The sequence below is a fragment of the Colius striatus genome, chromosome 16 (genome assembly GCF_028858725.1).
Source record: "Colius striatus isolate bColStr4 chromosome 16, bColStr4.1.hap1, whole genome shotgun sequence".
NCBI lineage: Eukaryota > Metazoa > Chordata > Aves > Coliiformes > Coliidae > Colius > Colius striatus.
Window position 1 is genome coordinate 2,291,524 of NC_084774.1, and position 26,460 is coordinate 2,317,983.

Below are 26,460 nucleotides of genomic sequence, written 5' to 3' on the forward strand. Positions count from 1 at the left end.
ACACCCTGTGTGTCTGTGAGGGTCTGTCACACCGTCACACCCTGTGTGTGTCTGTGGGGGTCTGTCACACTGTGTGTGTGTGAGGGTCTGTCACACCCTGTGTGTGTGTGTGAGGGTCTGTCACACTCTGTGTGTGTCTGTGGGGGTCTGTCACACTCTGTGTGTGTCTGTGGGGGTCTGTCACACCCTGTGTGTGTGTGTGAGGGTCTGTCACACTGTGTGTGTGTGTGAGGGTCTGTCACACCCTGTGTGTATGTGAGGGTCTGTCACACCGTGTGTGTGTGTGAGGCTCTGTCACACCCTGTGTGTGTGTGTGTGAGGGTCTGTCACACTCTGTGTGTGTCTGTGGGGGTCTGTCACACCCTGTGTGTGTGTGTGAGGGTCTGTCACACCCTGTGTGTGTCTGTGAGGGTCTGTCACACCCTGTGTGTGTGTCTTTGAGGGTCTGTCACGCCCTGTGTGTGTCTGTGAGGGTCTGTCACACTGTGTGTGTGTGTGAGGGTCTGTCACACCCTGTGTGTGTGTGTGAGGGTCTGTCACACCCTGTGTGTGTGTGGGGGGGTCTGTCACACCCTGTGTGTGTCTGTGAGGGTCTGTCACACTGTGTGTGTGTGAGGGTCTGTCACACCCTGTGTGTGTCTGTGAGGGTCTGTCACACTGTGTGTGTGTGAGGGTCTGTCACACCCTGTGTGTCTGTGAGGGTCTGTCACACCGTCACACCCTGTGTGTGTCTGTGGGGGTCTGTCACACTGTGTGTGTGTGAGGGTCTGTCACACCCTGTGTGTGTGTGTGAGGGTCTGTCACACTCTGTGTGTGTCTGTGGGGGTCTGTCACACTCTGTGTGTGTCTGTGGGGGTCTGTCACACCCTGTGTGTGTGTGTGAGGGTCTGTCACACTGTGTGTGTGTGTGAGGGTCTGTCACACCGTGCGTGTGTGTGAGGGTCTGTCACACCGTGTGTGTGTGTGAGGGTCTGTCACACCCTGTGTGTGTGTGTGTGAGGGTCTGTCACACTCTGTGTGTGTCTGTGGGGGTCTGTCACACCCTGTGTGTGTGTGTGAGGGTCTGTCACACCCTGTGTGTGTGTGTGAGGGTCTGTCACACTGTGTGTGTGTGTGAGGGTCTGTCACACCCTGTGTGTGTGTGAGGGTCTGTCACACTGTGTGTGTGTGTGAGGGTCTGTCACACCCTGTGTGTGTGTGAGGGTCTGTCACACCCTGTGTGTGTGTCTTTGAGGGTCTGTCACGCCCTGTGTGTGTCTGTGAGGGTCTGTCACACTGTGTGTGTGTGAGGGTCTGTCACACTGTGTGTGTGTGTGTGAGGGTCTGTCACACTGTGTGTGTGTGTGAGGGTCTGTCACACCCTGTGTGTGTCTGTGAGGGTCTGTCACACTGTGTGTGTGTGAGGGTCTGTCACACCCTGTGTGTGTCTGTGAGGGTCTGTCACACTGTGTGTGTGTGTGAGGGTCTGTCACACCCTGTGTGTGTGTGTCTGTGAGGGTCTGTCACACGCTCCCTGCTGCCCTCAGCGTCCGTTCCGCAGCCGGCTGGGTTCGAGGCTCCTGGATTCCTCTGGGTGGGAGTTACACGGGTCTGTAGGTGGTCAAGGGCTATGTACTGTTAAAACCTTCTTCTTGTTTCCTTTCAAACCAAACCAAACTGGCAGCACGTGCGTGTCCTGTGGGTGGGTGCTTGTGGAAGCGCCTCGACACCGTTTCCCCCGCTGTGGTGTTGCGGTTCCTGTGTGCTGCTTGGTCCCTGTGGCTGTGCAGGTGGCAGCCTCTGGGCAGCATGTCCTCCGTGAGCAGAACTTGTCTCTGGGCTCAGGAGAAGGAAGGCTTGCTTCACCTCTGGGCTTGGCAGGTCCTCTATGTCCACAGAGCACTGGCTGGAAGTTCCCCCTTCAGGGAGCATCAAGGGCAGCTGTGACTAAGGCAGAAGCACCAAAGCTTTTCATCCTTCCCCTGTTGCCTGACCAAGCCCCTCACAGAGACGTTCACAGCTGTGCCACCCAGCAGCTGGAGAGGGCGACGAGGCCGAGTCTGGCCCACAGCTTCCTCTGGGTCTTTGAGACATGTGACTGCAGCCAAAATTGATGTCAAGGAGGTATTGAAGTCAGATTGTTTCCTGAGTGGAGGCCCCCAGCCTGTGCTCCTGTTTTTCCCGCCCTGGGTGCCGCAGATGGCGTTGTGAGGGCTCAGCGGGAGCCAGGGGACGTGTCCCAGCAGCCCCGGGCACGGGCCGCCTCTGGGGCCCGCAGGCAGCTCTGGTGGGAGCCTCTGGGGAAGGGGTTTCTCCCTCCTCCTGGGAGTGGTGGCGTGAGGCAGTGAGAGCAGGCAGCTCCAGCTGGGCCAGGAGGGCGGCTGTGCCTGCCTCTGCCCTCAGCGGCGCCTTCCGAGTGATCACACACCTCTAGGAAAGGAAGAGACCCTCCACCCTGAGGCCTTTGGGCTGCTGCCGCCTGCAGAGGCCAAGCTGGGGACACAGTGCAATGGGGGGCGTTGGGAAGGAGCCGCCAGAGGAATGTGACGTGGCCACTTGTGCTCCCACGGCCTCACTCCTCAGCCCCTGGGAGGGGACGGCTTGGTGCAGGGAGGGGGAGAGGCGAGGGCTGCGGCTCGGCTCCCCCAGCGCCCCTCACCTCCCCTAGCACCCCTCACCTCCCCCAGCGCCCCTCACCTCCGTCCTCACTCCTCAGCCCCTGGGAGGGGCCGGCTTGGTGCAGGGAGGGGGAAAGGCAGGGCTGCAGCTCAGCTCACCTCCCCCAGCGCCCCTCACCTCCAGGACGTTCGTCCGGGGCGCTGGAGGCAGCGTGGCTGTGGGAACAAAAAGCTTGTTTGCACTTTCATTCATTTTGCACTTGTTTTTAATTTCTTTTCCGTGTTTTTGATATTCACACTTTGTGTTTTCATAACAAAAATACTTCTGTTGTAGCCAGTGGAGCTCTTCTGGAACATTGTGTCCCGAGTGTACAGAGGTTTAAAGGTCCTATATATATAAATTTATAGCCACATAAAAGTAAATTTATATATATAGATGACGGTGTGACGTGTTCCGTCCGTGTTCTGAGTAATAAACCAGTGTGAGCAACGCAGCCCGTGCCGCTGGAGAGCTGTTGTTTGAGCCCAGCCCAGCAGCCTGCAGCGCAGGAACAGCTGTGCCCGGCCCCCACGGCCCCGCAGCAGCCGCCGGGACCTGAAGCAGCCATCAGGCCCCACAGCAGCCGCCAGGCCCCACAGCAGTGACTGGGCCCCATAGAAGCCGCTGGGCCCCACAGCAGCCATCAGTGCCCACAGCAGCCACCGGGCCCCACAGCGTCCCCCTAAGCCCCACAGCAGCAGTTGGGCCCTGCAGCGTCCCCCCAGTTGCACAGCAGCCATCAGGCCCCACAGCAGCAGCTGGGCCCCGCAGCATCTCCCCAGCCCCACAGCAGCCATCAGGCCCCACAGCAGCCATCAGGCCCCACAGCAGCAGCTGGGCCCCGCAGCATCTCCCCAGCCCCACAGCAGCCATCAGGCCCCACAGCAGCCACTGGGCCCCACAGCATCTCCCCAGCCCCACAGCATCTCCCCATCCCCACAGCAGCCATCAGGCCCCACAGCAGCCGCTGGGCCCCACAGCATCTTCCCAGCCCCACAGTATCTCCCCAGCCCCACAGCATCTTCCCAGCCCCACAGCAGCCGCCAGGCCCCACAGCAGCCATCAGGCCCCACAGCATCTCCCCGGCCCCACAGCATCTCCCCAGCCCCACAGCAGCCATCAGGCCCCACAGCATCTCCCCAGCCCCACAGCAGCCACCGGGCCCCACAGCAGGCGCTGGGCCCCACAGCATCTCCCCAGCCCCACAGCAGCCATCAGGCCCCACAGCAGCCACCGGGCCCCACAGCATCTCCCCAGCCCCACAGCAGCCATCAGGCCCCACAGCAGCAGCTGGGCCCCACAGCATCTCCCCAGCCCCACAGCAGCCATCAGGCCCCACAGCAGCCACCGGGCCCCACAGCATCTCCCCAGCCCCACAGCAGCCATCAGGCCCCACAGCAGCAGCTGGGCCCCACAGCATCTCCCCAGCCCCACAGCAGCCATCAGGCCCCACAGCAGCCGCCGGGCCCCACAGTATCTCCCCAGACCCACAGCATCTCCCCAGCCCCACAGCAGCCATCAGGCCCCACAGCATCTCCCCAGCCCCACAGCAGCCATCAGGCCCCGCAGCAGCTGCCAGGCCCCACAGCATCTCCCCAGCCTCACAGCAGCCATCAGGCCCCACAGCAGCAGCTGGGCCCCACAGCAGCCATCAGGCCCCACAGCAGCCACTGGGCCCCACAGCATCTCCCCAGCCCCCACAGCAGCCATCAGGCCCCACAGCATCTCCCCAGCCCCACAGCAGCAGCTGGGCCCCACAGCATCTCCCCAGCCCCACAGCAGCCATCAGGCCCCACAGCATCTCCCCAGCTCCACAGCAGCCATCAGGCCCCACAGCAGCCGCCGGGCCTCACAGCATCTCCCCAGCCCCACAGCATCTCCCCAGCCCCACAGCAGCCATCAGGCCCCACAGCAGCCGCCGGGCCCCACAGTATCTCCCCAGCCCCACAGCATCTCCCCAGCCCCACAGCAGCCATCAGGCCCCACAGCATCTCCCCAGCCCCACAGCAGCTCCCCAGCCCCACAGCAGCCATCAGGCCCCACAGCATCTCCCCAGCCCCACAGCAGCCATCAGGCCCCGCAGCAGCTGCCAGGCCCCACAGCATCTCCCCAGCCCCACAGCAGCCGCCAGGCCCCACAGCATCTCCCCATCCTCACAGCAGCCATCAGGCCCGCAGCAGCCGCTGGGCCCCACAGCGTCTCCCCAGCCCCACAGCAGCCACCGGGCCCCACAGCAGGCGCTGGGCCCCACAGCATCTCCCCGGCCCCACAGCAGCTCCCCAGCCCCACAGCAGACGCTGGGCCCCACAGCAGCCATCAGGCCCCACAGCAGCCACCGGGCCCCACAGCAGGCGCTGGGCCCCACAGCGTCTCCCCAGCCCCACAGCAGCTCCCCAGCCCCACAGCAGACGCTGGGCCCCACAGCAGCAGCTGGGCCCCACAGCATCTCCCCAGCCCCACAGCAGCCGCCAGGCCCCACAGCAGCCATCAGGCCCCACAGCAGCCATCGGGCCCCACAGCATCTCCCCAGCCCCACAGCAGCCATCAGGCCTCACAGCAGCCGCCGGGCCCCACAGCATCTCCCCAGCCCCACAGCAGCCGCCAGGCCCCGCAGCATCTCCCCAGCCCCACAGCAGCCATCAGGCCCCGCAGCAGCCCCCAGCCCCACAGCAGCCATCAGGCCCCGCAGCAGCCCCCAGCCCCGGCCGTTCCCGGCCTAGCGCAGCCCTGGCCCGCAGCACAGGGCCTCAGCCACGATCAGCCCCAGCAGGGCCAGGACGCCGGCGCCCAGCGACAGGCGCAGCACGTTGCTCCAGGTGTAATCTGTGGGGGATAGGAAGGGACAGTCATGGGGGGCCCTGGGAGGAGCTGCCAGTTGCTCCTGGGCAGGGGGAAGCGTTGGGACTCCTGGGGCAGACATGTGGACATGTGGACACGCTGGGGAGCTCCTGAGCTCCAGAGGAAGAGAGGTGTGCAGGGAGCAGAGGGCTCCTGTAGGCTCTGACAGTCTCTGGCCCATCACCCTGCCCAGGGCCACCAAAGTGGGAGGAAGGTGGGAGCTGGGAGCTGGCTCTCATCGGCCACTGCCAGCCTGACAGTGCCACTGGGCTGCAACCAGACCTGTGACTGCCCCTGGGGCCGGTGTCCCCTGACCCTTGTCTCCCCAGTTGGTAACCAAGCAGACCTGTGTCTATAGGTCATCAGCAAGGTCTCCAAGGCTCTAACACATCTGAAGGATGCTGTAATCCTCTGCTTGGACCCCTATTACAGCTGCTTTCTTCCTCTACATCCTCTTTCCTAGTTCCTCAGGGATGTGGTAGATGCTGGGGAGGAAGAGTAGGATGTGGCGGGGGGTGGGGGATATCTCACCTCTCACTACCAAATCCAGGGTCTGGCTGACTGCAGACCATTCCATCAGAACACTCCTGGTGAAACACTGGCAGCTGTAGCGGCCCTCATGGCCCTTATACACATGGGAGAGGTTGTAACCATCTTGCCCCGTTGAGATTAATTCGGCTGTGAGCTGGCCCTCGAGGTACAGGAAACAGCCAGCACTGGGGTGTGCGATGGTGCAGCGAAAACTCACGTGAGCACCTCCATGCACGTCCTGGCCAGGCAGCACAGAGAGCACAGGCGTGGGCAGACGGAACTCTGTGGGGAGAGGAGAGGCTATGGAGAGGTGTGCAGGGCTCTGACACGGTGCTGGGAGCCACAGGGATCTCCGTGATGCCACCACGGCTCAGGTGGAGGTGAAGGCGATTCCCCACCGCTCCAAGCCAGGGAAGAGGGCAAAAAATGCCCTGCCTTGGTGTGGCCAAGGACGCCGAGTGGCTACATGTGGCCCGGCCACTCTCACCTTGCACCATGAGCTCCAGGGTTTCGCTGCGAGCCACCACCGCGCCTTCGACCACGTAATGGCAGCTGTAGGCTCCGGCATCCCCTCGGGTGGCGTTAGAGACGGCGAACTCGGCCCTGCCGCCGCGCGGCCGCAGCGAGCCAAGCTGACGGCCATTCTTGTACAGCACGAAGTTCCTGCTGTCACACCGGCAACTGCAGCAGATGCTGGCGGAGCCTCCCGGGGACATCACCCCCGGGGGCACCAGGAAGATGGAGATGGTGGGAGCACCTGCACAGGGAGAGAGACGCCCTGGAAGTCCCCAGCAGGGCACCCGGAGCTGCCTCCAGTCCCCCTTCCACACCAGGGTGAGTTTAGTTCCTGGAATGGTGGGGTTTGGAAGGGACCTGTAGAGCTCATCCAGCCCAACCCCCTGCAGAAGCAGCTCCCACCTAGATCAGGTCACACAGGAACGTGTCCAGGTGAGTCTTGAAGCCCTCCAAGGAAGGAGCCTCCACACCTCCCTGGGCAGCCTGAGCCAGGGCTCCCTCATCTCACAGGGAAACAGCTTTCCCGTATGTTTAACTGGAACTGTTTGTGTTCCAGCTTCATCCCATCAGCCCTTGTCCTGGTGCTGGATACAACAGAAAGAAAGTGCTGCCCCAACCTCCTGACACCCACCAGTGAGATATCTGTAACTATCAATGAGCTCCCCCCTCAGTCTCCTCTTCTCCAGGCTGAACAGCCCAGTCCCTGCAGCCTTTCCTCAGATGCTATATATATAGAATGATATGCTATATATATAGAATGATATGTATTTTCTGTGGGGATGGGGAAGAGCCCTGGGAGGCAGGTGGGGGACCAGAGATGCATCCAAACTCCCCGACTGCCTCCTCATGATACTCACTTGGTGCAGCCTTGCTCTGTGCCACCAGCCAAGCACCTGCAAGAGAAACAGCTGTGCAACATCTCTGCGGAGCCTCCGGATGCCTCGTGTCACCCTCGCAGCCGCCGGCACTCACCGAAGGTCACCAGCAGCAGCATGTCCCTCCACTCCCAGCTCGGCTCAGGAAGGGCTTCTTCAGGGGAAGGCTCTGGCCAGAGAGGCACTGAGCAGCTGTGTGGCTTCTGGTGGGTCCTGATATACCCTCGTTGGCACAAGCCACTTTCTGTCCCGCAGCTCGGGTTTCTACAGGCACAGTTGCAGAGCTGGGGCGGCTGAACTGGAACCGGGATGTCCCAGTCGCCTGCCCAGGGCTGGGCACTTGTGACAACCCAGTCTTGGGATCCTGCAGACCTTAAGAGATTATTTAAGGGGGTGTTTCGCTTCTCTTTCTTTTCTCTGGTCACTTGATGAAATATCTTCCTCCCAGCCCTTGTGAAACAGGGTGATGTTTTGCAACAGGGGCGGGGAAAAGAGATAGCACAGGGACCTTCTCAGGAAAATGCAGTGACAAAGCTCCAACGAGAAGTTGTGCCATAAAATACCTGGTTTAGTATGAAAGGACAAAAAGGGGACTACAGGTAGCAAGTAACCCTTACAATCCTTTCAAGGCAGGGCTCCCCACTTTCCTGAGGCATTGACGGACCCCAGAGAGATTTTTCCCATGGCACTGCGGCACAAATCCCCTCCTGGAGCTCCTGTTCAGTGCATCACACACTATCCCTCCAGAGTCAAGTACTGGAGGCTGTTTTGCCCAGAACCATAATTGGCAGTGAGCCCTCCCTGCCCTTGTCTCCATCCACAACAACCTTGGCTGAGGCCTCTGCCATCCTAACGAGGCTGGGGGTGAAGGGGGCACCGAGCGAGAGGCTGCCGTGGTGCTGCTGGGCTGGCTGGGCCAAACCACGACACTGGCCTTGAGAAGGAGCTTTTCTGCTGGAAGCCACCCCACTCACCCAGGAGGCACTGGGTCTGCTGGACACCACTGCAGAGGGGAAGGAGTGGCTCACGCAGCTGGGTTCAGTTCTTCAGCACTAAAGTCTGCCCAGCCACAGAGGGCAAAAAGAAGTTGCACGCAGACACAAAGTCGTTCCTGGATTTGCTTCAAGGTGTGGTGGTGCTGCCTGTTCAAAGCACCTACTGCCACTGTCCTCCCTCCCCAGTGTTCTTGGTTGTGGCTCGGATGTGGTCAAAGTGCTGCACAAATTGGGTGCCTGTGCTTCAGCAGTCCCTGCTGCCTTTACCTTTGCCTACCACTGCCTGGAAACAAGGGCACTGCAGGCCCCAGAGCCCCAGGCTGTGCTGGCCCAGCTGTCTGAGCGGAGCTGAGCTCTGCTGGAGGGACTTCAATGAGTGGGATGTGACTGTCCTGCTGCACTTTATGCAGGGAAAACTGGATCCAGTGGCACTGGATCAGCTCCAGCTCCTACCTCTCTTCCAGAGGTGTGGTACAGGCTATGTACCTGTGGCACCCTACTGCAAGGTGCTGCTGTTCAGAAGCCGGTTCCCAGAGCTGCCCCCAGGTGCCCAAGCCCTGTGCAGCCTGGAGAAGAGCACGTTGCTTCTCACAGCAGACAAGATCCACCAGCAGCTGGCCAAGGATTTGCAGTAGGGGTTTCACAGATGACCAGCAGCTCTCCATGACCCTGGTGCTGTCCCAGCTCTGTGAACCAGGACAGGCTGTGTGTGGGTTCCCACAGAGGCTGCTGTGGCTGCCCATGTCCAGGGCTCTGGGTTCTCTTGCCAGCTGCGAGGGAACTTTGAGGTTAGGGCAGGAGGAGGGTGCTTTGACCCTGCATGCCTTTGTCCTCCTCTGTGTTAGCAGAAAGGGGCTGGAGCAGTCCTAAACACCTGAGTCCTCTAACTTGCAGGGAGGAGGTTCCTTATGTTCTGGATGTTTGGCAGCTTTTGCAGTTTGCAGATGAAGTGTCCAGTGGGAAGAGCAAGGTGCCTGCAAACCTGGCCACGAGTGTTTGTCAGTCATTTGTGGAAGTGAAGTCCGGGAGTTAAGGCAGGGAGCGTGTCCTAACGCCCTGGTCACCCGTGTTCTCCCCAGGGTTCTGGATATCCAGGACCTCTTCCTGCACCTCCCTCTGGGAAAGGCTCACTCTGATTAGCATCCTAAGAGTGGTGGCTAATTGGGCATTTGGGAAGATCCTGAGGAGAAGGATGCCGTTGTTACACAGGACAAGTGCTGGGAATCCCCTGCCACTGCAGAAAGGATGCCTGTGAGACAGCACATCTGAAAATCCAGTTACTGCTCCTCTTGGCTGTGCTCTGGAGGCAGCATTCTCATTCCCATTCCCTTTCCCTTACCTCCTTCTCTCCTTCTGCTTCCCCACCCCTCACTGTTGCCTGAATTTACACTCAATGTCTGACATCAGCTGTAGATGTCAGCTGTAAGACACTGTTAAAGTGATTTTGAAATCAACTCCTGATAAGAAAACCACCCCAAGGTTCTCCACCACACTTCTGTCTTTAAAACTCATTTCTCAGCATCTCTTTTCACCATTGCTTTTAGCAGTTGCAAACTGTAGGCTTAGGGTTTGCTTGCAATGAATAAAATTCCTTCTGCTCTCCCTTTTCTTCTTTGCTGAATTTATTCTGTGGAGATTGTGGAGTTGAAATGTTTAACCAGACAGAAAGAGAGAGCTGGGCAGAGAGAAACCTCATGAGGTTCAACAGGGACAGTGCAGAGTCCTGCAGCTGGGGAGGAACAACCCCCTGCACCAGGACAGGCTGGGGGTGACCTGCTGGAGAGCATCTCTGCAGACACAGACCTGGCAGTGCTGGGTGAGAATAAACTGACCATGAGCAGCAACGTGGCCTCGTGGGCAAGAAGCCAATGGCAACCTGGGGGCAGTAAGAAGAGTGTGGGCAGCAAGGCAAGGGAGGTTCTGCTCCCCCTCTGCTCTGCCCTGCTGAGGCCTCATCTGGAGTCCTGTGTCCAGTTCTGGGCTCCTCAGCTCCAGAGGGACAGGGAACTGCTGGAGAGAGGCCAGTGCAGGGACACCAAGATGACCAGGGGACTGGGACTTGTGAGGAAAGGCTGCAGGACCTGGGGCTGTTCAGCCTGGAGAAGAGGAGACTGAGGAGGAGCTCATCAATAGTGACAAATATCTCACTGGTGGGTGTCAGGAGGTTGGGGCAGCACTTTTTTTCTGTTGTATCCAGCAACATCCAGTTACAACCTGGACACATCCCTGTGTGACCTGATCTAGGTGGGAGCTGCTTCTGCAGGGGGTTGGGCTGGATGAGCTCTACAGGTCCCTTCCAACCCCCCCATGCTGTGACTCTGTGATTCTATGAAAATATCTTGTTACCAGGAGCTGAAACTGCTGATTCTCCCCTGAAATGATGGTTTGTTCAAACCCATGAACAACCAAAGAGGAAGCAGCTGTACTTGACATAGTGTGACCTGTCTCAACTATTCTTGTGGTTTCTCAAGAGGTTTTTAAACTTTAATGTGTGAAGCAGATGTACACTGAGTCGCTGGATGGGAGCAGCCCTGATGGCTAATGGAAAGGACCCTGGGTCTTCCCTGCAAGTGGGAAGGGGCCCTCTGGTGAGGTTTTGCCAAGGATGTCTTCTGGGTCAGTCTTTTAATTGATTGTCCTTTTCATGGGTGGTTGTACATTCACATCCACTCTGGAAACAAGAGTTAGAGACTGCTTCTGTTACTAAACATAACAGCAGAAAGCAGTCTGCTGAGCAAGCAGGAGGAGCAGTGCCAGGAAAAAGGGTGTAAAGAGCACCCAGTCAGTGTGTGCTGAGCAACTGCATCGTGCATCACTCGCCTTGCCTTGGGTATTTGTTTCTCTTTTTCATGACATTCCTTTTCCTAGAACCACAGAGTCACAGCATGGGGGGGGTTGGAAGGGACCTGTAGAGATCATCCAGTCCAACCCCTGCAGAAGCAGCTCCCACCTACATCAGGTCACACAGGAACGTGTCCAGGTGGGTCTTGAAGCCCTCCAAGGAAGGAGCCTCCACCCCCTCCCTGGGCAGCCTGGGCCAGGGCTCCCTCACTCAAACACTGAAACAGCCTTTCCTTATGTTTAACTGGAACTGTTTGTGTTCCAGCTTCATCCCATCAGCCCTTGTCCTGTTGCTGGATACAACAGAAAAACAGTGCTGCCCCAACCTCCTGACACCCACCAGTGAGATATTTGTGACTATTAATGAGCTCCCCCCTCAGTCTCCTCTTCTCCAGGCTGAACAGCCCCAGGTCCCGCAGCCTTTCCTCACAAGGAAGATGCTCCAGTCCCCTGATCATCTTGGTGTCCCTGCACTGGCCTCTCTGCAGCAGTTCCCTGTCCCTCTGCAGCTGGGGAGCCCAGAACTGGACACAGGACTCCAGATGAGGCCTCAGCAGGGCAGAGCAGAGGGGGAGCAGAACCTCCCTTGCCCTGCTGCCCACACTCTTCTTGCTGCCCCCAGGCTGCCATTGGCTTCTTGCCCACGAGGGCACGTTGCTGCTCATGGGCAGGTTCTTATCACCCAGCACTGCCAGGTCTGTGTCTGCAGAGCTGCTCTCCAGCAGGTCACCCCCAGCCTGTCCTGGTGCAGGGGGTTGTTCCTTCCCAGCTGCAGGACTCTGCCCTTGTCCTTGTTGAACCTCGTGAGGTTTCTCTCTGCCCAACTCTCAGCCTGTCCTGATGTCACTGACTGGCAGCACAGCCCCTGGGGAATCAGCCAGTGCTCCCAGTTTGGTGCCATCAGGGAACTTGCTGAGGGTCCCTCTGTGCCCTCACCCAGGTGGCTGATGAAGATGTTGAACCAGACTGGCCCCAGAACCCATCCCTGTGGAACTCCACTGGCCACAGGCCTCCAGCTCCAGTCTGTGCCACTGATCACCCCCCTCTGGGCTCTGTCATTCAGCCTCTGTCTCCATCCACCTCCCCTACACTCATCCAGCCACACTGCCTGAGCTTTCTGAGGAGGATGTTGTGGGAGACAGTGTCCAAAGCCCTGGTGATGTCAGGGTAGGTTACAATCCCATCATCATTATCACACTCCATTAGCTGTAGTTTATTTTTGTTATTACATCATTAACAACACTTTCATTGCTGTTATTAAACTGTTGTTATCTCAGCCCATGAGTTTTACTTGACTTGCTTTTGTCCTCTCCATCTCACTGTGCTGGCTGAGCCGGTGGTTGCAGGGTGCTCAGCTGCTGCCTGGGGTTAAAGCTCAGCACCCGAAGAGCAACACGAGCACACGGGCTCGAGCATCCCAAGGACATTCAGATTTCTCAAAGATGTTGTAACGAGCCTGAAGGAGAAAGGGATGGTGAAGGAGCAGGAGAAAGTAGTATCATTGCTAGTAAATTCTGAGAGAAGGCTCTCAAAGGTGCAGGCATGACAATGCTGCATACAAATACCAGTGTAACCTCATGGCCAGTGATGTGACCATAACTCAACGTCGCCCAGCACTGTGAAATGCTAGTGTGGATCCCTTGAGCATCACTGCAGGGATCACAACACACCACCTCAGAGCAGGAAACAAGCTGGCGTGGTGACCAACATCTGCATAACCAACGTGAGTGACCCGGACAATGAACGTGCTTTAACATGCTCAGGGCACATCTGCACAGACCTCAACATCTGGGCCCAAAAAGGGCTGCTGTGGCTGCTGAACCACGGGCAGCTGCCCCCGCGAGGGGCGGCGAGGAGCAGCGGAGGGAAAAGGTAAAGCCTCGTGTGTTAGACAACGACAGTTTAATAAGGCAACGGTGGAACGAATAGTAACAGCGCCTCTAAGAGAAGAGCGCTGCCTTCCGTCCCATAGCGCTCTGTGCTGAGCTGCCGGCAGCGTCGCGCTCAAACACACGGCGCCCGCCTCGGCAGCCGCAGCCGCCATCGGCGCCTCCCCGGGCGCTGCCGCCGCGGCGGGCCCGGCCTTGCCGCGCTCCCCTCCCGCCTCCCCGGGAGCGGCTTCGGCGGGGGCCGCCCGCAGCCCCCCGGGAGCCCGGCACGGCCCGGCCCGCGGCCGGCGGGAGCAGGCGCTGAGGCGCGGGGCCATGGCGGCGCGGAGCCCGGGCTCGCGGGAGGCGCTGCCGCTGCGGGGGCCGCAGGCGAAGGTGAGGCCGGGCCCCGGAGCCGCCATCGCGGCGGGAAACGCGCGGGGCCTTCGCCGGCAATGCCGCGGGCGGGACGGCGCCCGGCCCGGAGCGCGGGGGAGGCGCCGGGAGCGGCCCGGCCCGGCGGGTGCTTGGCCCCGGCGCTGCCGCCTCCGGCCGCCCCTCGGAGGGCTCTGCCGTGTGCGGCGCAGGGGCCCGGCTCGCAGGGGCCCGGCTCGCAGGCGCCCGGCTCGCAGGGGCCCGGCTCGCAGGCGCCCGGCTCGCAGGGGCCCGGCTCGCAGGCTCCCGCGCCAGGCCGCGCACATGGGGCTGTCCCGGAGCGGGGTCTCCGGGCACACGCGGCAGCCGGCGCCTGGTTCGCCCGGGCGCGGGAGGGGGCCAGAGCGGGCGGAGGGTCGGGGCAGCCCGTGCTTGGCCTGGCCCAGCGGTGGTCCCAGCAGGGCTCCCGGCGCCCATGGAACCGTGTCCCTGGCCCGCGAGCTGGAAGCCGAGCTCTGCAGGGGCTGTGCAGGGCTGGAGGGGCCGAGCAGGGCTGCAGGGGCTGTGCAGGGCTGCAGGGGCCGAGCAGGGCTGGAGGGGCCGAGCAGAGCTGGAGGGACTGTGCAGGGCTGCAGGGGCAGAGCAGGGCTGCAGGGGCAGAGCAGGGCTGCAGGGGCTGTGCAGGGCTGCAGGGGCAGAGCAGGGCTGCAGGGGCTGAGCAGGGCTGCAGGGGCTGAGCAGGGCTGGAGGGACTGTGCAGGGCTGCAGGGGCTGAGCAGGGCTGCAGGGGCAGAGCAGGGCTGCAGGGGCTGAGCAGGGCTGCAGGGGCAGAGCAGGGCTGCAGGGGCTGAGCAGGGCTGGAGGGACTGTGCAGGGCTGCAGGGGCAGAGCAGGGCTGCAGGGGCAGAGCAGGGCTGCAGGGGCTGTGCAGGGCTGCAGGGGCTGTGCAGGGCTGCAGGGGCCGAGCAGGGCTGCAGGGGCCGAGCAGGGCTGCAGGGGCAGAGCAGGGCTGCAGGGGCAGAGCAGGGCTGCAGGGGCAGAGCAGGGCTGCAGGGGCCGAGCAGGGCTGCAGGGGCAGAGCAGGGCTGGAGGGACTGTGCAGGGCTGCAGGGGCAGAGCAGGGCTGCAGGGGCCGAGCAGGGCTGCAGGGGCAGAGCAGGGCTGCAGGGGCAGAGCAGGGCTGCAGGGGCAGAGCAGGGCTGGAGGGACTGTGCAGGGCTGCAGGGGCTGAGCAGGGCTGCAGGGGCTGAGCAGGGCTGCGCTAGGAACTCGTTGGGCTTGCTGAATGACAAAAAGCAAATCTGAAGAGTTGTCAGCTGCAGGAACCACTGGACTTTCAGCCCATTGGGAATAGCCACCTGGGTACGTGGTGGCTGCAGGCCAGGCACAGCTGCCTGTGGCTCAGCATTCTGCCTGCCACCGCTGCCTTAGGATGAGCAGGCTGCAGTGCACGTGAAGGAAACCCTGTCTCAATTTGTTTCATGTTAGATAAACTGAGGCTGCCCTATGTCAGAGCAACTTCTTGTTGACAGCAGAGCTGTGAAATGTGCTGTCCTTGGGCAGTAAAGACTTGGAGGGTAGCTGATGGAGGACAGGAGGAGCTGAGTCTGTTACAGGTGGCATTTGCTCATCTTCCTTCTCTGCATCCATCCAGGTTCTGCAGTACCGGGCACGCTGTCAAGAGCTGGAGCAGCAGCTGGAGGCAGGAGGGGTGAGTGTGCAGGGGGCTCACTAAAGAGGTGCACATAGCATTTGTTAACAGAGACAAAAGTTCCCAAAAGCAGTGATGGAGCAAACCAAGAGTTTGCTGCCTGAGGTTTAAAGAAGCACTGTTTTCTGGTCTGTGTTTTGTCCAGTTGCCACCCTTAGAGCAGCCAGCAATCCCAGAAATGCCAGGCCAGAAAACCCCACCGAGAAGGGTTTCAGTTTTATTGCTGGGGGAACATTTGTCCAAGGTCTCAGGAGAGGGCTGTACTGCCTGTTAGATTTTATGGCTGTCTCTGAAAAAGAATCAGTCAAAGCACAGCATTTGGGAAGGCAAGAACAGTGGTGTTCAATGGACAGAGCTGGCTCTGTGCTTTTCTTTCTGCTTCGTGGTTAAGGCAAACCAGAGAGGAAGGTTAGGAGAGCGTTCACGGGCCTTGAGTCAAAGTGAGCACTTGCAGTCATGGCCTGAGGTTAAGTAGCTGTGGGACTGCAGCACTGGCTGATTGAGTGAAGTTGCTCACCTGGAGTAACACCCTTCCTCCTCCCTTCCTCTGGGCATTGTTAGGCCTGGAAGAAGGCACAAGCTGCTGAGATACCCAGCACGGGGAAGTGAAAGCAATGGATGCCAACAGAACACAAGAAATGGACTAAATGTCTTGTTTCTTCTTAAGGGATCTCTTGCGAGCAGGTGGGAAGCCACAGAAGACCACAGCCTGGAGAAAGCACTGCTTCAGTTGGAAGAGGAGCAGCAAAGGTACAAGGGAGAAGCATTCCCTCATTCTTGGTATTGTGGAAGGCAGGCAGAGCCTGTGGGTGCTACCTGCTCTGCCCCTGGGCATGCTGCTTTGAAAGAGGGAAGGCCTGTCTGCTCTGTGGTGCTGTGAGTGTTGTGTGCTCAGTGGCTCTGCTTTTGAGGGAGGTGATTCCACAGGTCCCTTTTCAGCCTGAATTATTCTGTGGTTCAATAGGTGAGAGACTTAAGTCAGTGCTGGACAAAAGTGATGCATCGTGGTCAGGCAGCACCAAGGGGAAGCGAGACATTAACTGTGAGCATCACCAAAGTTCAAGAGCAAGGGGAAACCAAAGCTGTAGGTGGAAATTGAAGGCTTAAAGCAAGGAGAAGCAGATGCCATCGCTGAGAGGTCTTAGTTAATCCTGAAAAGCATGTTCACTGCCTCTTCAGTTTCCCAACAAAGTCAGTGCTGAGGGAGCTGGGAAATCCTGGGCACGCTGCTTGTGGCCATCGGTCACTCAGTGACCTCGTTGCTGTTTCTCCCTTTCCAAGGTGTGAGAACCTGGCAGAAGTGAACACTCTGCTGCGGGAGCACCTCGATGAGGCAAAGGAGGTGAACTCAGCGCTCAGAGAAGACGTGGGAAAGCTGACAGCAGATTGGATGAGGGCCCGGGAGGAGCTGGACTTGAAGGAGAGCGAGTGGCACAGCGAGCGTGAGGTGAGGCCAGGCCACGGGCAGGGCAGAGCTGCTGCCAGGGCAGGCACTGTGTGGTGCTTCTGGCGTAGACCTGCGCTGTGAAGGTCGTGTCTGTGTTGAAGGTGTCTCAGTGTTGATGAGCAGAAAGCAGGGCTGTGAGCTAGAGGAGTGTTAGCAGGTTGTGATTGATGGGAGATGTCACCTGCTGTGACCATACTGCTTGGTCTTAAAAGCAAATGCTGTTGCCCCTTCAGGGCAGTCACACAGGAAGGCTCATCTGTCCAGTAGTTCCCAAATCTCTGTTTACAGCAGTAGAGGTCTGTGTGTTTGCAGATTCAGAGCAGCCAAGAGCAGAAGAGCCTCCTTTCCTAGTAGCCTGTTGTAAGCAAATCTGACACTGGTCTTGGAGGGGCTTGTTTTTGTCTTCCTCCACCAAGACTGCCAGCCACCTCTGCAAGGCCAGGTGATGAACCTGGATCAGTTTGCTTTGCTGACAGCCCCTTCTGCAGGAGAAGAGTGAATCTTAGAATCTTAAGGGCTGGAAGGGACCTGGAAAGCTCATCCAGTGCAACCCCCCTGCCAGAGCAGCACCACCTAGAGCAGGGCACACAGGAACTCATCCAGCTGGGTTGGAATGTCTCCAGAGAAGGAGCCTCCACAGCCCATCTGGGCAGCCCCTGCCAGGGCTCCCTCAGCTCAGCAGGGAAGGAGTGTTCCCTTCTCAGAACTCAGCTGCTGGGTGTCCTGAGGCATCTGTGGTGCCTCTTGAGCCATCGGTGCCCCTGTTGGGATTGTTATTAGAGAGCCCTGCTGACGGTGGCTGTGCTCTCTCCTGTCTGGAAGACTTGTACAGTGACAGCAAAGGCTGAGTTGGTGTTTCCTTTCTGTCTTTGCACCTCCAGCTTTACGACAGCCACCTGAGGGCTGAAGGGAACCGGCTGCTGGGCCTGTGGCGGCAGGTGCTCGCCTTGCGCTGCCGCTTCCTGGAGCTGAGGAGTGCCACTGAGCGGTGAGGCCCTTCCCACACACACAGACACACACACAGAGACACACAGACACACACAGACACACACACAGACACACACAGCCTCCCTTGGCCGCTGCACTGCAGCCTGCACGGTGCCCTCCGTGTGCCTAGGGCTGTGATCTCTCCTTGGGCAGTCTGCAGCAGTGCCACTCAGCAGGCTTTAGGCTGTTTTGGGGATCCTTTTGTTTGATGCTGGAGTTTGGAGAAAACTGAGGGGCTGGGGCTATGGGCACTGCAGAGGCCTAAGCAGAGGCCTTGCACTCGCCCAGGGGGATGTTTGGGCAGAGTAGCACAGACACAGGCACACGTGGGCACGGTGGAAGAGGCTCACCAACGCTGTGCATGCAGCATGTAGAGCAGTCCCTGTAACAGAATGAAGGAAATCTGCCTTAAATCTCACCGAGTTTCTTTTCCTCTTTCCCCTGTTCTCCTGATGTTGAGATCATTCATGAACATACTGTTCTTTTTCCTTCTCATTTTCATCTTGCATTTGTTCAGATCAGCTTATACCCTCTTCTTCCTGCACCAGTGCTGTGGAGAGAACAAACAGCTCCTGTGCCCTGTTCCTGCATTTAGCCAGCTTATTTTCCTGAGTTTCATGCCTCTTTTTCTTGTTGTGGTGTTCTTGGACTCTCTGAGGTTCCTTTCCCACAGTTGCATGCTACACAAACACAAACAGTGTAGCCACTGGAGCTGGGTTACTGTCAGCCTGATTTCATTGTAGGCTTTCCTTGATGTGTAGAGCCTGCATGACATACTACTTCTGTCTTGTGGTGTTTGTGCTTTTCTTGTTGCTGGTGAAGATGTTGTCACAAGTCTCATAGCAGCCCACATGCTGATAGGTGGCTTAAGGCTGATCCCCTAGGTACAGAAGCTGGGGACCTTGCTGTAATTCCTTACACCTATTGATGGGAATTAGGACATGTCAGTTAAGACAGAACAGGAGCAGCAATTTCTGAGAGTAATCAGAGGTCCTGGAAAGCTTCTGGCTGCCCTTACATTTCTTTCTTCTGTCTGTGGAGAAAACAGACTTCTTCCTCAACTGTCCAGCAGGGTCAGTGCTCAGCTGTCGAGGTGTGTCCTGATCCCAGAGTGTCAGATGAATGTCAAGGAAGATGTCACCTTTCCTGCCAGCTTCTCCTCTTGCACAGTTATATGCTTCAGAAGGGAGTCAGCTGACAAAGGTGGTGGTGTGAGCATTATGTCTGCCTTTACTCTTCTTCAGAGATTTGGCAGAGCTGAAGGCAGAGCAGATGAGGCTCTCTGGGTCGATCCTGGTGAGCTGCTCCAGCCTGAGCTCTGGGGTGCAGCTCTGGGAGTGTGTGGCTCTGGGAAGTGCTGCCCTGAGGGATGGAGCCCGGCAGGAAGCACAGCAGGAGGAGAGCCAGAAACCTTGGGAGGGGAAACACTCCCAAGTGGAGGAGGACCTGGAGAAGAAGGAGCTTCAGGACAGGTAAATGTGTTTCAAACTTTGCTGTGACAAATGTTTTCTTTTGTGGCAGCTTCTGGGGTCTGTAGATGCGCTGTGTTCACGTTTAGAATGCACCCATCCTGCACAGCCTTGCTTCTGCCCCTAGTTTAGAATGCACCCATCCTGCACAGCCTTGTTTCTGCCCCTAGTTGAAGGTTGCCTTCCACATAATGGATAGAAAAACCCATCTGGCTGACAGGAGCTCTCCTGAGTAAGACAAGATTAGACAGATGGTTTTGCTGTTAATGGATTGTTGGTGAGAAATTGAGACTATAAGAGAGTTCTGGCTCTTTTACAGCCCTTTTGCAACCCAGGGCTGTGCTAAAGGAGCTGGGAGAAATTTGCCCAGGGCCATTGTGGTACTGACAGTTCCTTGCAAGACTGAGTGCAGAAGGCCTTTGGGGCAAGAAGTGCCATTTTGTAGCCCAGGCATATTAACCTGTAGAGATGAATGCTGCCTTTGCTGCATGGTCTGGGTTGAACTTTTTCTGCTGTGCTTCTGGGAGCTGCGTGGCTCTAACAGCTGATGGTGTGCTGTGCTTCTGGAATGGCACGTGGGCCTTCTCTTCCCAGGGTGATGGAGCTCTCTGCCTTGCTGGTACAGTCTCAGAAGCAGAATGAGGAGAAGGAGAAGACCATGAAAACACTTAATGACACTGTGGAGATTCTAGTATGTCTTACCTTTATCTGGGAGATTGCCCAGTGTTTGCTCTTTAGCCTTAGCACAGAGAGGTGTGGCTTCCTCACCAGGAGTGGTAGAGATGCAAACCTTATGGGAACATCAGGCACATTGTCAAAATGTTCCTTGTGTGCTTAGCACGTGTGGGATCAGTCCAGGTGCAGGCAGTGGCAGGGCAGCTGCAGACAATTCAGATGTCCTGCTCAGGGAGATTGCCTGGGACTTTAAGACTCAAAGGATCAAAGCTCCTTGGGATTGGCAGCTTCATAGCAAGCTGTACAAACTAGCTGTTGGCCATCTTAGTTTGGGGAAAGAGGAAACTGAATAGATGTGGGAAGGGTTACCCTGGAATCACTGGAGCTGAGACTTAGCAGTGTGACCATGGCACTGAGGATGGGAACGGAGGAGGGGAGCAGCTCTTCCTCGCCCCACCCTTGTTCTGTTTTCAGGAAGCAAGTTGCTTAGAGAAAGAGCATGAAGCTTCATTGACTAAAAGTGCCAAGGAAGAGAATCTTTTCCTCCAAAAGCTGATAAAAGATATAACTGAGGTAAGTGCAGAGTTGGGACCACACTCCTGCAGATTTCACTTAGAAATACTCTAGCAAAGCAACAGACGAGGCCAGGGGGTAGATGTGTGTGTTACAGATGTGTGTGTTACATACTCTCTGTGTTAACTGCTGCTGGCTGTTTATTTTTTATGCTACTCTCCTGACACAAAGTAACTTCTGAGCTGACTGTCCTGTGAGACTTCATCTGAGTTGCTAGAAGTGCCTTCACCATCCTGCTAAGATCTGTCTTGGACTGTGCTTTCTGAGTTGGCTGCTTGACTGTCCCCTGTTGCTTGGAGGCTTCCCCCACCCTCCCTGAGCAACAATTCAGTTGGTATTCAGATTTTTTAAAAGGTCACTGACTCAATCAACACACTTGCCAACTCTGCTCCTTCACTTTATATTCCCTGGTTGTTGTCTCCCCAGAATCAGAATTGGCCTGTTTAGGGGAAACTTAACTTAGTCCTAAACTTCACTCTGTGGAAGGGGGTTTAATCATCAGATTTTTAACACAGCCTATCACAAAGTCAGTTCTTTCCCCTCATGTCATTTCTATCTTCTTGTGCTAATAATTGTAACCATTAGCTTTCACTTTGCTGTTTCCAGCATTCATCAGCCTCCTTCTTCCATGAGCAGCATCAAATGTTTCCTTTCACTGCTGTTTCTGGTGTCGCTCTGGTGCTTGTGTACGTGGCTCTGAGAAGCTGAAGGAGACCAAAATCTTTCCTGAGAGCTTCAGCAAACAGCCTCCAGCTGCTTCACACTTGTTTGTGCCTGTTTCTACTAGTTGTATTCAGAAATCCCTGGAGTACTTGTGGCCACAGTACTTGGCTGACTGAAGAAATGAGAGAGTGGAGTTTTTAATGACTCTGGGCTGAAGTGGGGAAAAAAAGGAGAAGTAGATAAAACCAAGTAGAATGGTCAAAGAGTAACAGCTTGATGTGGCTTTCAGGTGGTGCTAGATGACAGTGAGAATGCAGTCAGCATTCTCTGCACTGACCCTTCCCAGTGTGCAGAATCTGGCAACATCTTCTCTCTGAGCTCCTTGGCTGCAGAACAAGCCTTTGTCTGGGTTCAGGAAGCAGTGGCAAGGAGGCGAGGGGCAACACAGGTGAGAACTTCTGCTTGTCACCTTCATTGCTGGCCACAGGCTCAGCTGCCAATGCCTCACTTAGCTTGAAGCCTTTCCATTTACTTGGCCAGTTTCTAGCCATCCCACTCTTGGTGCTGTATTGCCTTGCCAGTCTCACCAACTCTCTTTTCTGCTGCTTTTCTCTCCTTGATCTCCACCCACTCATCACAGCTTTTGTCTTCAGGTGAGCTGTCTCTCTGCTTGCTTCTTCTCCCAGCTATCTGGCTCCATATTCCCTGCTCCTTATTGCTTGTTTGTGCTCTTTCTCTGCCCATTCCTTGCAGGCCCTAAAAGAAGAGCTTTCTGCCCAGCAGGGCTCTATCAATGGCCTGCTGCAGCAGCACAGACAGCAGGAAGAGAAGAGCAGGAAGCTGCAGCAAAAGCTTGAGCAACTGGAGGAGGAATGCAAAATGTCCAGCAACCACTGTCAGCACCTCCAGTCTCTGGTAGAGACACTCAAGAGGTGAGTGTCTCCTCCTTTTGTGTTCTAGTGGCCATCTGCTCCCAGGTCTGGGTGTTCAGAGGTGTCATGGGCAGAAAACTCACCTTTGTGGTCATTATGGCTTTGTTCTCTTCTTGTGGTGTTCTGTTAAATTGTCCTTTTCCTCCTGATTCTCCTCCCCATCCTGCCAAGGCAGGAGAGGTGAGTGGCTGTGTGGTTTGGTGATGATTGGCTGGGTTTAAACCATGACACTAACCACTGCTACTCACTGAAGGAGGGCAAAAGCCTGCCTGCCTTCCTCTTACTCTCTTCAGTTTCCTTGTGTGGGGAAGAGCAAGTTCTGCCTCCCCACGCTCCCAGTGACACCACCTGGAGTGATGAAAATGGGACCTGTGACTCTTCAGGCCCCTTCATTCTTCCAACTGAGCCCTGTCTCTGCAGTGACTGTGCAACCCTCGAGGAAACCAGGGAAGAGCTGAAGCAGCAGCTTGAAGTAACGGAGCAAGAGGCCTCTCGTCTGCGGCACAGGAACGTGGAGCTGCAGCACAGGAACATGGAGCTGCAGCACAGGAACATGGAGCTGCAGCTGAAGGAGGAGTCAGCCCAGGGGGAGAAGGTGGAGCAGCAGGAAAGGATGGAGAGAGCAAGTCGTGACCGGGAACTCCTGTGAGTGTCGAAGCTTCCTCTGGGCATTGATGGGCTGGAGGAGGCTCACCATGAAAGAATGAATGTTGTACACTCATTATGGGTGGCAGGGAGTACTGAAGGGTCAGGTGGTCAGGTCTGGCTGCTGCTGATGCACAGCAGAGCTGCCTCCTTGTGCTTCCATTGCAGCCCTTTGCAAGAGTGATTCCAAACCTGACCAGAGTAGTTGATGACAGGCTGTGTTTAAGGAGGAGAAACAATTGAACTGTGAAGGCAATGGTGGAGCAAAACAGGTTGCTCAGACAGGCTGTGCAGATTCTGTCCCTGGACATTTGAAAGACCCAACTGGATACAGCCTTGAGCAAGTGAGACTGATCTCATAACTGAGCCCAGCTGCTCTGAGGCCTCCTGGGGTCCCTGCCAGCCTGAATCATCCTTTGATTGTTGGATTGGGAATTGATGCACATCTCCTCAAACAGATTGGAGTCTTTCTCATTGTTTCACTGCTGAAGGCAAGAATAATTGTGGGAATATTAATCTGGACTTAAAAAGTCTGTCTTACAAGCTGTTCCAAGTTCTCATTTGAGTATCCAATGGATGCAGAGGAGAGGACTGATGGGCAGGGAGCTGTGAGGGGGCCTGAACGTTTTGGAAGTACTCTGTGTGGAACTTTCTGTGTTCCAGCTTCATCCCATCACCCCTTGTCCTGTTGCTAGCTACTATAGAAAAGAGGGATGTCCCAACCTCCTGACACCCACCAGTGAGATATTTATAAATGTTAGTAAGATCCCCCCTCAGTCTCCTCTTCTCCAGACTGAACAGCCCCAGGTCCTGCAGCCTTTCCTTGTATGATCATCTTGGTGTCCCTGCACTGGCCTCTCTCCAGCAGTTCCCTGTCCCTCTGCAGCTGGGGAGCCCAGAACTGGACACAGGACTCCAGATGAGGCCTCAGCAGGGCAGAGCAGAGGGGGAGCAGAAACTCCCTTGCCCTGCTGCCCACACTCTCTTGCTGCCCCCAGGCTGCCATTGCCTTGGCCAATATATTCTTATATTTAGGTGTAAATAGAAGGCTGTTGGAAATCATTCAAACTGCCATGTCAGGGACATAGTATGTGCTTTTGGCTTTGGAAATGAGAATATTTTTACTTAAAAGCTTGTCTTTGCCCTTCCCATAGACTGAAGGACTTGGCTGCACTTGAAGGAAAGCACTCCTTGTTACAGAGTGAGTGGGTAGTGGTGAGAGAGACGCTGGAGGCATCGTGCCTTGAGAGGGACCTGCTGAGGCAAGAGAAACAGGAGCTTACAGTGGGGCTGGAAAAGGTACAGTCACCTTCTTCCTGGGCAGCACTTGTCTGAGAGGGAGTTATGATAGCAGGACAGATGCTGTTTGTGGCAGCAGAAGGCAGTGGAGGTGTCCTTGGTAAGTGGTGCTCAGTCTCTTTGGAGTGGTCACTCCCCACGTGCTATTGGGAACACTGAGCTGGGGGTGTTGGTGGCACACAGGGGATGTGGAGTGGCTGCTTGAAGTCAGGGATTCTCCTGCCTTTGTTGTCATGTTGTGTGTTTGTCTTTTCAGGCAGAGCAGTCTGTAGCAGAGCTGACAGGGGCTCAGAATAAGCTGGCTGCTGAAATAGCTGATCTGCGTCTTGCAGCAGCGAAGATGAGCAGCATTAATGAAGCTCTTGCAGGGGATAAAGCACAACTGAACAAACTTGTGCTGCAGGTGAGCAGAGCTGCCAGAGATCCTGCCAGGGGTCTGTACCCAGCTGCTGCTTCTGCTCAGGCTTCCTGCCTTCAGACAGTATGGCTGCTTTAATATGGTGATATAAGAAATGATCCCTTTTCTGTCCAAGCCAAACCTCCTACAAAGTAAATCTTACTGTATTTTCTTTCCTTTGTGCTTGTAGCTAGAGCAGGAGAATGAAGTTCTGTCAGGTAAAGTGAATGAGATGGAGAGAGCAAAGATCTGTGACCAGGAGAAGCTGAACTTATGTGAAAGAACAACTGAAGAGCTTCGTGCAGAGAAAGCTCACCTGGAGCAGCTGCTGAAGAAAGCAGAGGAGCAACAAGAGGGGCTACAAGCAGAGCTGACCATGCTGGGAAAGGAAAAGGAGGAAACCCAAGACAAACTCAATCAGGTGAGACCAGAAACCTGGTGCTTCAGAGTTGGGCATTTGGCTGCTTGGCTCAGGGAGTCTGTGTCTGTTGGAATTCACAGTGATTTCCTCAAGGAGGTGCTTGGGTAGTGCTGGAGGTCAGAAAGCTTTTTTGCTGCCTTTTGGAAACACACTGATGCTTTGCAGAGATCCTGTGCATGTGTCCTCTGCTTCTACAGATTCTTTTAATGCATGTGTCAGTGTTGGCCTCTTTTGGCTTTTGATGAGCTGCAAAGAGATGATTGTGTTGTCCATGAATCTCAGTGGCTCTGCTATTCCCATGTGTTGCTCTGAATTCTTTTTCTGAGGCAAAAACCAGGGCTGCATGTTTCTCTTTATGCTTTTTGTGGTGGGGTCTACAACTTTAAAACTCTGTTTGAGTGTAGGGAGCAGGATAAAGCTGCAGGTCAATGTCTGCTCTCTTGTCATTCCCATTCTTAGCAGTACATCTTGAAATGACTTAAATTGTGTTTTAAGACATACACACAACTTTGTGCCTGTAAAGCTGCCTGGCAGGAACTGACCTGGTTGACAGTCAGCTGAGTGTGAGCTGGCAGTGTGCCCAGGGGTCAAGAAGGCCAAGGGCATCCTGGCTGGGATCAGCAGTGGGGTGGCAGCAGGAGCAGGGCAGGGATTGTCCCCTGTGCTGGGCCCTGGGCAGGCTGCAGCTCCAGGGCTGTGTCAGTGCTGGGCCCCTCACTCACTGCCACAGGGACACTGAGGGGCTGCAGCGTGGCCAGAGCCGGGCACTGAGCTGGGGAAGGGGCTGGAGCACAAGGGGCTGGGCAGGGGCTGAGGGAATGGGGGTGTTGAGCCTGGAGAAGAGGAGGCTGAGGGGAGACAGGAGCCCTCTCTGACACTCCCTGACAGGAGGCTGCAGGGAGCTGGGGGTCAGGCTCTGCTCCCCAGTGACAGTGACAGGACAAGGAGAAATAGTCACAGTTTGCACCAGGGGAGGTTTAGGTTGGATATTCTTAAGGATTGTCCAGCCCTGTGCCAGGCTGCCCAGGGAGCTGGGGGAGTGCCCAGCCCTGGGGATATTTGGAAGGGCTGAGGGACATTCTGAGGCACGTGATTCAGTGCTGGGCTTGGCACTGCTGAGGTAATGGTTGGATGGTCCTAAAGATCTTTTCCAACCTAAATCATTCTGTGATTTCATGGAGCCTCTGTAGGCTTTGAGGAAGAAGATGAGAAATAGATGATCACACAAGACTTCACTCTGGACTAAAAAGAGCTTGGGAGAATCACATCACTGCAAGAGTCTGGGGGGTTTGTCATGGCCTAAGTGCCACTTTCATACTGAACAATCTTGGGTAGTATGGGATAATGCTGAGAGGTAACTTGGGGAGAAAAGCCAGACTTTCCTAAACCCCTGAATGGCCCTGCTCAGCATGAGGGCTGTTTCCCTGCCAGGCAGCACCTTGTGGCATGCAGCTGCTTCACACACTGAAGCAACTGACACTTTGCTCTTTCTCTTCTGAGAAGGAGAAACCATGTGCATGTTCACTGCCTTCAGCAAGCAAAGTTGGCTTTGCTCAAGCTTTCCAGAAGATTTCCAGCCCAGGAATAGGCTCAGATAGGCTTCCAGTTTGATAAATTAACAATTGATCACATTCTGACAGAGTTTTAGTTTGCAGGTGTCAGTTCTTGGAAGATGCAACATTTTTGCTTGAAAACACATTGCCTGGTGTATTTATGTTTGCCATGAAGGAGCTGTCTGGTCCCTGGCAGCCAGGTCAGGTCCCTG

At 56.4% G+C, this 26,460-nt stretch overlaps 2 protein-coding genes across 2 annotated transcripts in view; one reads left to right on the forward strand and one right to left on the reverse strand.

The window, feature by feature from the left end:
• Window positions 1-5,312: 5,312 nt before the first annotated feature.
• Window positions 5,313-7,760, reverse strand: LOC104549265 (immunoglobulin superfamily member 1). The gene is made up of 5 exons (XM_062009146.1): window positions 7,495-7,760; window positions 7,380-7,415; window positions 6,494-6,763; window positions 6,007-6,288; window positions 5,313-5,460 (listed from the first exon to the last, which is right to left on the reverse strand). Exons 1-5 carry the CDS (start codon window positions 7,514-7,516, stop codon window positions 5,354-5,356), a joined length of 717 nt encoding a protein of 238 aa, XP_061865130.1. The 5' UTR covers window positions 7,517-7,760; the 3' UTR covers window positions 5,313-5,353.
• A 4,632-nt stretch (window positions 7,761-12,392) lies between these two features.
• CEP250 (centrosomal protein 250) overlaps window positions 12,393-26,460 on the forward strand; it is a 36,060-nt gene continuing 21,992 nt past the window's right edge. Inside the window, exons 1-16 of the mRNA XM_062009422.1 lie at window positions 12,393-12,400; window positions 12,890-13,105; window positions 13,230-13,497; window positions 15,131-15,187; window positions 15,855-15,937; window positions 16,469-16,634; window positions 17,516-17,622; window positions 18,866-19,093; window positions 19,685-19,781; window positions 20,240-20,338; window positions 21,291-21,449; window positions 21,755-21,933; window positions 22,354-22,578; window positions 23,733-23,877; window positions 24,134-24,280; window positions 24,465-24,695. Of these exons, the coding sequence (XP_061865406.1) occupies window positions 12,393-12,400; window positions 12,890-13,105; window positions 13,230-13,497; window positions 15,131-15,187; window positions 15,855-15,937; window positions 16,469-16,634; window positions 17,516-17,622; window positions 18,866-19,093; window positions 19,685-19,781; window positions 20,240-20,338; window positions 21,291-21,449; window positions 21,755-21,933; window positions 22,354-22,578; window positions 23,733-23,877; window positions 24,134-24,280; window positions 24,465-24,695 (2,415 nt within the window). The remainder of the gene's footprint in view (window positions 12,401-12,889; window positions 13,106-13,229; window positions 13,498-15,130; window positions 15,188-15,854; window positions 15,938-16,468; window positions 16,635-17,515; window positions 17,623-18,865; window positions 19,094-19,684; window positions 19,782-20,239; window positions 20,339-21,290; window positions 21,450-21,754; window positions 21,934-22,353; window positions 22,579-23,732; window positions 23,878-24,133; window positions 24,281-24,464; window positions 24,696-26,460) is intronic.